General features: G+C 32.4%; 1 protein-coding gene across 1 annotated transcript; it reads right to left on the bottom strand.

Annotated features, from left to right (window-relative positions):
- Positions 1-4,694: 4,694 nt before the first annotated feature.
- On the bottom strand, positions 4,695-6,149 carry LOC107890908 (F-box/kelch-repeat protein SKIP25). Its single transcript, XM_016815515.2, has one exon. The coding sequence runs from the start codon at positions 6,119-6,121 to the stop codon at positions 4,859-4,861; it is 1,263 nt and encodes a 420-aa protein (XP_016671004.2). The 5' UTR covers positions 6,122-6,149; the 3' UTR covers positions 4,695-4,858.
- Between the last annotated feature and the right edge of the window lie 4,449 nt (positions 6,150-10,598).

Below are 10,598 nucleotides of genomic sequence, written 5' to 3' on the forward strand. Positions count from 1 at the left end.
GCCACACGGGCTTGTGCCCAGCTGTGTGCGAGACATGGCCGCGTGACAGCAAGAGTATGGCCGTGTAGGCCATACAGGCTAAGCCGAATTGGGCGTGTGGGTTTTGGGCCAAGCCGTGTGTGTAACACCCCAAACCCGGCCTAGACGTTATGGTCGAATCCGTGAGTGTTACGAAGAAGATTTTTGAAATAGATGATACTTCAATAAATCAATGTTTAGTTATTTGATAAAATGTTCAAGTTTTATAAAACATATTCATTTATATATATTACTGAAATCGTTACATGTTTTTCTTTAAAGTTAACCAATTATTTCACAACGAAAGTTTGAAAATCATTTAAAACAAAACCGCACTTGTTTTTCAAAAATAACATTTGTTCACGTAAAGTCGGTATTTTGTTGAATCATCGCAGTTTAGAAATCATAATGAAATCAAACCCAAAAATTCAAACCAAGCAGTCTAAAAAGTCTAGAGAGTCCAAAAAATTACAAACTCTCGGATAAATCCAAAATATTAAGAATACCGAAAACTTAAAGGCAATTTTAGCTAGTGGTCACCGTGAGCCTCCGTCGCACCAACCCACTATGTTCAAGGGTTACCTGTACAAAATAGACAAACATATATGAGTTTTTATAAACTTAGTGTGTAACCCAACAAAGATAAACATGCAAATGTACACAATAATCATATATGCAGAATAGATGCAAATACAGACCTAAGTCCTTAATAGATACAGATTTCAAAATCAAATAATCTAGACAGATATTTAAAATCCTATCTCCATCCTCTACACACCATCTCCGTCCATCCCATAACACCATGTGGGGTTAATAACACCCACATATCACTATACACCATATAGTGTCGAAACGACACATAACAGATAATATGCAGTCATGCTGCCAGAATATAGGTGAAAGGTCACTGCACAGATCACTTCATCCGCATATAAAAATCCCAACCCAAACACAGATACATAATACAGAAACAAAAATAACATATTTAACATACTTAACATGCTCGTATATAGATAACATATATACTTCCACAGTACAATCAGATATACATATCAGTTTCCTACTGATATCAGACTATTAGAATATTAGATCACATGAAAAAGGGTTTGATTAGCCCTTACTGACCTTACGATAAGCCTACAGTTAATCGGAACGAACCGTGTGACCTTAAGAAAAATTTTAGAATTTTGGGCCTATATACCCGTGTGGCTTGCCTATGTGGGCCCACACGACCTGGCCCAAAACCCACGCGCACGTGTGGGCCCACACGACTACACAATCACCGTCACATGGTCATGCCTCACACACGGCCACACCCTCGACAGTCAAACAGTTGTGTGTTTTATACGGCCAGCCACACGCCCTTGTGGCGTCGACAGTCCCCTTTTTTGGCTTTCGTCGAATCTTGTTTTCTCATGGTTTAGCTGCACACCTAGTTCAGTTTTGATGCTTTTGCAATCCTGAGCTTATCAAAACCTAAAAATCGACATGACACGCTCGCACAATTAGTTTTAATTCTTAATTAAACCGAACCAACAATACCGACAATGGTGCAATTTAAGTGTTCAACACTTACCCACTTCCCTGAAGGATTCCAACTACAATTTCGTAATAGAAGACCCCCGTTCTTCACGATTCATTGTTGCCAAAACCCATAAATCAAACTAACGAAACACAACATCGACAAATATTATCATTAACCACTGACTCTAAAACGAGCAAGAACTCACCAGATTCACTTACCTAAATACATAAAGAGGCCAAAGGTTCATATCACAGTGATTTTGAAACAAAAGGTTTTGACAGAACAAGAGAAAAGAAAAAATAAACTTTTGATAGGAAAAAAACACAGAGAACGTTAGAGAGAATTGAGAAGAGAGAGAAAATTTTTTTTCTTTGATAAAAACAAAATTAGATAAATCCCAACTTCCCACTAACAACTCAATCCAACAACTTTAAAGTTTCGGTTCTACCAAACCTCTGTCAAACAACCGAAGCAAAAATTATCATTCACACTCGCACAAGGACTCAAACACGAGACCTCTAGCAAGCTAACTTATTACCACTCGAACTAGTAGGCTCATTCTGATATGGATTAATAGACAATTTTATATAAGCCCACCCAACAGGGATAAGGCTTGGATCTAAAATAACAATATTTCCCAAAGAGTGGGACTTGAACCCAAGACCTCAAACACAAACACAAATCACTTAATCACTGAAGCAAATACTCATTTATTGTCAGATTTCACAAAAACAAAAATAAATTAATTAGGGCATTACAGTGTGGGCCACACGGGCAAGGCCAATCTGGGCATGTGGGCCACTCGGGCAAGGCCAATTTGGGCGTCTGGGCCCAAGATTCTGAAATTTTCCCTAGGGTCGCACGGGTTGTTCCGATCGACTATGGACCTACCGTAGGGTCATTAAGGGCTAATCAAACCCTTCTTTATGTGATCTGATATTTTGATAATCTGATTTGAGTAGGAAACTAATATGTATGTCTGACTGTATTATTTAAGTATATATGTTATCTGTATACGAGTATGTTAAGCATGTTAAATCTGTTATTTTTGTATCTATATTCTGTACCTATACTTGGGTGCGATTTCTATATGCGGAGAAAGTGATCTATACGGTGACCTTTTGCCTATACTCTGGTAGCTTGACTGCACATTATCTGTTATGTGTCGCATCGACACTATATGATGTGTAGGGATGGGTGGGTGTTTTTAACCCTACATGGTGTGATGGGATAGACGGAGATAGTGTTTAAAGGATGGGGGTAGGATTTTGTATATCTGTCTGGATTATCTGATTCTAATATCTATATCTTCTAAGGACTTAGGTCCGTATTTGTATATGTTCTTCATATAAGAATACTATGTACATTTGCATGTCTATCTCTGTTGGGTTACACACTAAGTTTATAAAAACTCACATATGTTTGTCTATTCTGTATAGGTAACCTTCAAACATTGGCGGGTTGGTGCGACAGAGGCTCAGCGGTGGCCACTAGTTAAAACTGCCTTTGAGTTTTCGGTATTTTTAAATTTCTAGTTTTATGTAAGAATTTGTAATTTTTGAGACTCTCTAGACTGTATGGTTTTAATTGTTGGTTTTAGTTTTGATTGTTTTCTATCTTGCGTTGTTTGTCAAAACGATTTACGAAAACAACAGTTTTACGCAAACAAAGGTTTTTCTAGAAGCACGAACTGAGTTTCTAAAATATAATGACTTTTAAGATTTCCGCTGCAAGTTATGTTTTGGCAAATGAATAAACTCACGACAGTTTCGATAATAAACAAATAAATGAATATGTTTTGTAAAATTTAGACACTTTATAACAAGTAACTTTATATGGTTTTTGTTGAAATAAAAACAGTTTCAAAACCCTTTTTGGTAACACTTCTGGATTCGGCCATAACGTTTAGGTTGAGTTTCGGGTGTTATACAATTTATTTTTTTTCTTTTATATTCTTTTAACTTTCCTTTTTTTCTTTATTTTCCATTCTCTTCTGCTTCCCTCTCTGTTTTCTTCCTTTTCTTCATCTTTTTTAACGTGGTTTTTCTATATTTTCCATTTGTTAATTTTTTTTTATGTTTATGAAAAAAGAATAGGCAAAAGCTGAAACTAAAATAAAACTTGTTTCGCATATTCTCACCCCACAATTACAAACCCTCATCATCCATCATCACTTTAACGAACCAATTTGGATAACTAAATGACCTATAACACAAGCTCACCTCACTCAAAGACCTCGCCAGTTCTGACTTATGGCAGTCCACCCTCAATAAAGAGTCCCGAGCCCATACCCTTAACCTCCTAACCAACCCTCGCAACCACCTTATCTATCTTATCTACAACATTCTCGCCCTCTCAAAGCTACATTGTTTCGCAGATTGTTCAAACAAGCCTTACACTCTTAATGACTAAAACGATCACCATACGAAACTTACCCTCAACTTTACCTAAACCAGTTTGGTTCCATGTTCCCTTTCTCTCTTCAGTTCATCCATGCTTGGTTTCCAAACAAGCTTGCTTGGGAATATCCAAGAAGGTTTAGATCAATTTTATCGTTTGCTTAATTTTATCGTCAGAAAATAAAAGGAAAGGAAAGGAATAATATACACGATTCTGTAAAAATTTGGAAACAAAAAAAATTGTTTTGAATATAAAAAATTCAATTTATTTAGATTTGATTAATGATATGGTTTTTTTTATATTGATTAGTTAGATCTAATTTTAGTTTCAAAATTAGGTTATATTCAAATCGAGATTTAATTAAGAATCATTGATATTTGGTTTTGAGTGAAATTCAATTTAGGAATCATGTGAAAGAAACAAGAACTTGGTTTATTTGGTAGGCAAAGATTAATTTTTCTGCCGTGAATAATATGAGAAGATAGAAAAATAAAGGGGAAGAAGAAAAGGAAAATAAAGAGAAGATAATGAAAAAAAAAGAGAGAGGAAAGTTTTAAAGAACATACAAGAGAAAAAAATTAAATTACTCAAAACGAAAAAAATATAGGGATGGCGATTTAACGTGCCACGTCAGCTTACCATTATACCATTAACAACAATCAATACTTAGTGACTAAAATATTATAACACGATAACGTAAATAACCAAAACGTAGTATTTTAAACATAAATAATTAAAATATAACATGAGATAAATAAAAGTAACTATTTTAATAATTTAGTTAAAAGTTTTTAAACATAAATAAAACCTTTCTGAACTCAATAGTATTGTTTATTTTTACAACGAGAATAAAATAGAGAAGGAAACAAAATACAAAAAAGAAACATAAGTGTGGCACTTGATTTGAGACATTAACTAGTGTTGTCTACTAATCATTCTAGGCAAGACATGCACCGCCACCACTTCCATCCCAGGTGGTGGCGCCACCTCCCAAAACTTGGCAGGCTTGTCCCTTACATCTACCACTATAATCCTTTCCCCTTTTGCTGAAATTGCACATATTTTCCCTCTCCCAGCTGTTATCTGCTCTGCACGTTTAAGCTGTTCCAACTCAATCACTTTCTCCCAACAATCTTTTTCACCATCGTATTTGCTTAACCTTCCTTTCACTTCATGGATCACATAAATCGCATCTTCATCCATAGTTGCCGCCGGCCCATTCCAACCAGCAACCATCCCTTGAGGCATCTCTTCCCACTTATCCAGTTCCACATCGTAAACTGCACCTTCTTTTACTGCATTGCCTTTCACGTTAACCATGCAAAGTTTCCCTCTATATCCAACTGCTACCACTTCTTCTCGACTAAATCTTCCATCTTTAAGCGGTGCCTTGTTTTCCCAACCCCAACTTTCTCTCTTCTTGTTTAGGTCCCACCTTTCCATTGACCTTGCTATATCTCCTTGGTAATGGGAGCCAACACCGCTTGCCAGATAGATCACACCTTGGGCTGAGCCTGTAACACACCATCGGCGCGGGGTGGAGATCTGGGGGCCATAAAACCAGCTGTTAGACTCCGGGTGGAACACCAAAGGGCTGGAAAGTGCAGGGAAAAGCTTGTGAGTGGTGGCAGCTATGAGGACTAAATGGTTGGAGACCGTCAAAGATTGAATTGGAAGGTTTCGGGATAGAAAAGAAGGGTGGCGATGGAGGAGATGAAGAGGAGGGTTTTGGGGAGGAGTGGGAAGGGGAGTCCAAGATGATGAGATTGGATCGAAGGAGAAGAATTCAATAGAGTTTTGAGGATCAACTCCTCCAGGGACAGGGTTTGTGGTAGTGGGACCGTGCAAAGGAGAAGAAAGGACATAGAGGGAGAAGAAGGGAGGAAAAGAAGGAAAGTAAAGGAGGCGACGCCATGGATGGCAAACGGAGAAAATAAGGGAAGGAGAAAGAGAGGAGAGACAGCGTTGAGCAAGATCGTCAGGGAGGCCTGGCAAAAGGGTTCCATTTTCTGAATCATCAAAGGAATCATAATGGGTTGGGTTGGTGCATTGAGGAGTGGCTTCCATCAAGAAAAGTAGAAGAGTAGACTGGGGAAGGAGGGGGGAGAAGGGGGTGGCATTTAATCTTGGAGTATGGGGCTCACAGTTCTTTAATGTGAAACTTTCAACTTTTAGCATGATGTGATGGCTTCTCAACACATTAATATGTATATGAGTTTTGTTTTCATGGAAATTATGTATTAGTAATTTTGAAATTTTTGACATAGAAACTTTTGGTATTCAATATATTAAATAGGCTAGCAGTTGTCAAATTTGTTTAAAGAAATAATTAATTGCCTGCTTTTTTTTATTTTCTTTTTTTACTTGTTTGGGTACTTAAATTTTAGAATGCATCAAACATATTCTCAAAGTTTTTCAAAAAAAAAAATAATTAAGTCCATGTCCCTTTTTTTTCATTGTACTTAAATCCCTTCTAAACTTTTTTCAGTTAAATATGTGACAAAAATGATAAAAAATAATTAAATTTTAATAAAAATATTAAAATTTATTAAAAATTATAAAAATCGTAAAAAAATTATAAAATATATCGAAATATAGAAAAGAATTATAAAATTTTATAAAATCATAAGAAAATTATAAAAATGTAAAGAAATATAAAATTTGTAAAAAAAATATAAATTATCGTAGTAAAAGAAGCATTTTATAATTTTTTTATAACTTTTATTGATTTTTATTTTTTATCATTTTTCATCACATGCCACACTGTATTGAGAGTTGTTAATTAACGGTCAACATTAAAGTTAAAGGTTAAAAGGTCTTTTTGATGCATTTTATAATTTTTTATGATTTTTTTAAATTTTTAAATTTTTTATAATTCTTTTATATTTTTATTTTTATAATTTTTAATGTTTTAATATTTTTTATTAAAATTCAATAAATTTTATAAATTTTATTTTTTATAAATTTTTTGCCACATGTAACGCCGTGGTTGTGACACGAGATAACTTTAACTGAAAAAAACTAGAGGCAGTTAACTTTAACGGTCAATTGTTAAAGTTAACGATCAAATGACCTTTTTGATACATTTGACAGTTTAAGTACCCAATTGAGTGCAAAAAAAAAATAAAATAGGGACTTAATTTTTTTTTTAATTTTGAGGGCCTTTATGATAAATTTTGAAAGTTCAAGTACCCAATTTTGTGCAAAAAATGCAGGAGCTTAATTTTTTTTTTTAAATTTGAGGGCCTTTTGATGCATTTTAAATATTCAAGTACCTAATTGAATGCAAAAAAAAATACAGACTTAATTATTTTTTAAAAAATTTTAAGGGGTTTTACACATTAAATCTATTAAATATTAAATATTATCTTTTCATAAAATCTAAAAAGAAAATACTTTAACATGCTATTGGAATTCAAATTATTATCATTTTTAATATTTTTAACTTTACCTCTTTAACAAAACTTATATTTAATTATTATATATATTTAAAATATGTTACACAAAAAATTCACTCAAGCCTACCATAATTTATTTTATTTTACCTATACTCTTTCAATTAGAAAAAAAGTCAGCAATCAATTGAGTTTTAGCTTTTGATATTATTATTAGTGTAGAAGAAGATGAGTTTGAGTTCGTTGAAGAATATTATTCTTCTATTTAAAAGTTAAGAAAAGATTATGAGTAATTTTAAGTATTGTATAAAAAAAACATATATGATAAAAAAATTATTTATCTTTTAAAATAAAGTGAGTTAAAAGAAATAAAAATTTGGAGTTAGAAGAAGGTGATGAAGAGCATAGGATGTAGCTGATAAATAATACATGCGGCTTAATATTTAAATTCATTCTTTCAAATTGAAAAAAGAAAGTATTAGAAGTTTGAAAGTTAATGATTTTAAAACATTTTCTTGAATAAATGGACAATGGGCAGCCATGCATGATGTTCTTATTATTATGCACACCTACTTCGGCTCTTCATTGCCGCCATATAACTCTTCCGAAAGGGACAACTTTCACTTTTTGTTGGCCCAAAACTTGTGCTGCTCAATATTTTCCTTCTTTTTAGTCGGTTATAAACTAAAAAAAAAAAAAAAGAATAAACGCTAAGCTCCAAACCACAACATCATTGTATGAATCAAAAACAATGTTTAGACTATGACATAAAACTATAAATTTGGAGAAATTTTTTTCTAAATTGATTTTTAAAAATAATTACCATATTTAATTTAAAATTATTAGTTAAAAATATTAAAGTAAAATTGAAATTATGATAATTATACATTTAAAATAATTAAAATTTTTTATAAATTGTGATGACACATTAAAAAATAATTATAATTTAATTTTCAATTATTATTTTAAAAAAATTGATGTTAACAAAATTTTACTAATTTTAGAATAGAATTATTACTTAAAAGAAACTCTAAGCATAAAATATAAGAAAGAGTTGTGATAATTATAATTACAAGTATAATTTAATTTGTAATTATTAACTAAAATAATTATAATTGAAATATTTAGACATTATTAATAAAAAAGGTTGACCTAATCTTATTTATGTAACATAAAGTTATTAGTTGAATAAAATTCTAAACATCTTAATTATCACTTAAATAGTATTAGAGTTTTATGTCAAATAAAATTGAACTTTAACTTTATAAAAGTCTAAGACTTATTATATGAAAAAACCCTTTGAAAATAATTCAGTAATTAATTGAGTCTTTAATCTAAAACAACATTCTATTAAGCCCATAATCGAGCATAAACACTCAATTAAGCCCTCGAATCGACACTTTTTATGGAAGCCCCTAGACATCGTTAAATTTCTCATGTGGTGCACTAGAGTTGTGCCACGTGATAAAATATGGTAATTTATCTTAATTTTTTAAAAAAATATTAAAAATCATAAAACTTTTTAAACTTTTTTATTTAAAAAAGAATTTATAAAAATTATTAAAAAATAAGTTTTGTAAAAAAATCATTAAAAACCACAAAAATTCTTTTAAAAATTTTATTTTTTAAAAAATTAAAATTTTTGAAATTTTAAAATTAGAATTTATAAAAATTATAAAAAAATCATTTAAAAATAAAAATAATATTACATACCTGACCCAACCCATTTAATAAACATAGATATTCACAACCCTTATTTCCTTTCTACATCTAGAAATTGTTATTGTCCTCCTTAAACTTCCATTGAAAATTCTTAACAAAAAATAATTCAAATAAAAATCCCTTTTGTTTTAATTTCCCAGTGGAAATCAATCTCCGTCCAAATGGCACTAGTTCCATCATTGCCACAACACTATCGAAACCTTCGTAACTACAACCTCACCCACTACCGCATCCAACACAACACCGTCATCGTTGATCCGTAGCTCTCCCAACTTAAACTCAAGGGTCTAGCGCAGCCATAACTTCCTGTGAAACATCGCTATGTCGTGGAAGACGAAGAGGGATATGGGTCCTAAAACTAGACATGGTAAGCTATCCATTCTCAAATCTTATTGGCACTAAGATTGCCATGTAAGGATGATCCATAGTATAAATACTCATATTCTAGGATCTAGATGTGCCAAAAATCATTTTTTCAACTAGATACGAAAACTATGAATTTTTTGTAATGTCGTTTAGGTGTTTTTAATGCTCCATCCGCTTTTATGGACCTATTGAATAAAATTTTCTAGTTGTACCTGAATCGAGTTGTAGTTGTGTTTGTTGATGATATATTGATCTACTCGAAGAATGAAAATGATCATGATTAACATTTGAGAACTGTGCTATAGACTTTGCGAGAAAAGCAATTATATGTCAAGTTCAGTAAATGCGAGTTTCGATTTCAAGAAGTGGGATTTCTTGGTAGTAATAAGATGTATAATGACTTGAAACAGTTGTTCTGGTGGTCGAAAATGAAAAGAAAGATCTCTGAACATGTGAAAAAGTATCCGGTATGCCAGTAAGTTAAAGAAGAACATTAGGTACTGTCAGGTTTGCAACACCCCTAACCTATTTCTGTCACTGAAATAGGGTTACGGTGTATTACCATATAAAACGAAACACTCAACTTTAAAATAGAAACCATTATGCAATTTAAATATTATCACTTAAAGTCTCTATTTAATTGTAGCAAACATACCCTTATGGATTGACATGTCAGAATTGTGGTCCAGAAACCACTGTTTCTGACACCACTGAAAAATGGAATGTTACAAGGTTTATTACAGCCTATAATGATTCTGGAATGGAAATGGGAATGAGTCACTATGAAATTCGTATCAAGTTTGCCTTTGTCATTGGAAAAAAAAAAGATGCACTTTGAGTGATAGTTGACAGATTGACCAAATCAGCACACTTCATTCCTATTAGAATAGACTATTCGCTTGAGAAGTTGGTTGAACTCTGCATCTTCAAGATTGTGTGATTGAATTTGAAGGCAATTGAGAAATATTTCTACCATTAGCTGAGTTTTCTTATAACAACGACTATCAGTCGAACATTAAAATGACACCTTACGGAGCCTTATATGGTTGTAAATGTAGAACTCCTTTATGCTAGTCATAGTTGAGTGAAAGAAAGCTAGCAAGAACATATTTGGTATGTGAGACAAAAGAAAAAGTAGAAGTTATTCGAGATTGTTTGAAAACTGCCTCGGA

Source organism: Gossypium hirsutum, chromosome A11 (genome assembly GCF_007990345.1).
Source record: "Gossypium hirsutum isolate 1008001.06 chromosome A11, Gossypium_hirsutum_v2.1, whole genome shotgun sequence".
Lineage (NCBI taxonomy): Eukaryota > Viridiplantae > Streptophyta > Magnoliopsida > Malvales > Malvaceae > Gossypium > Gossypium hirsutum.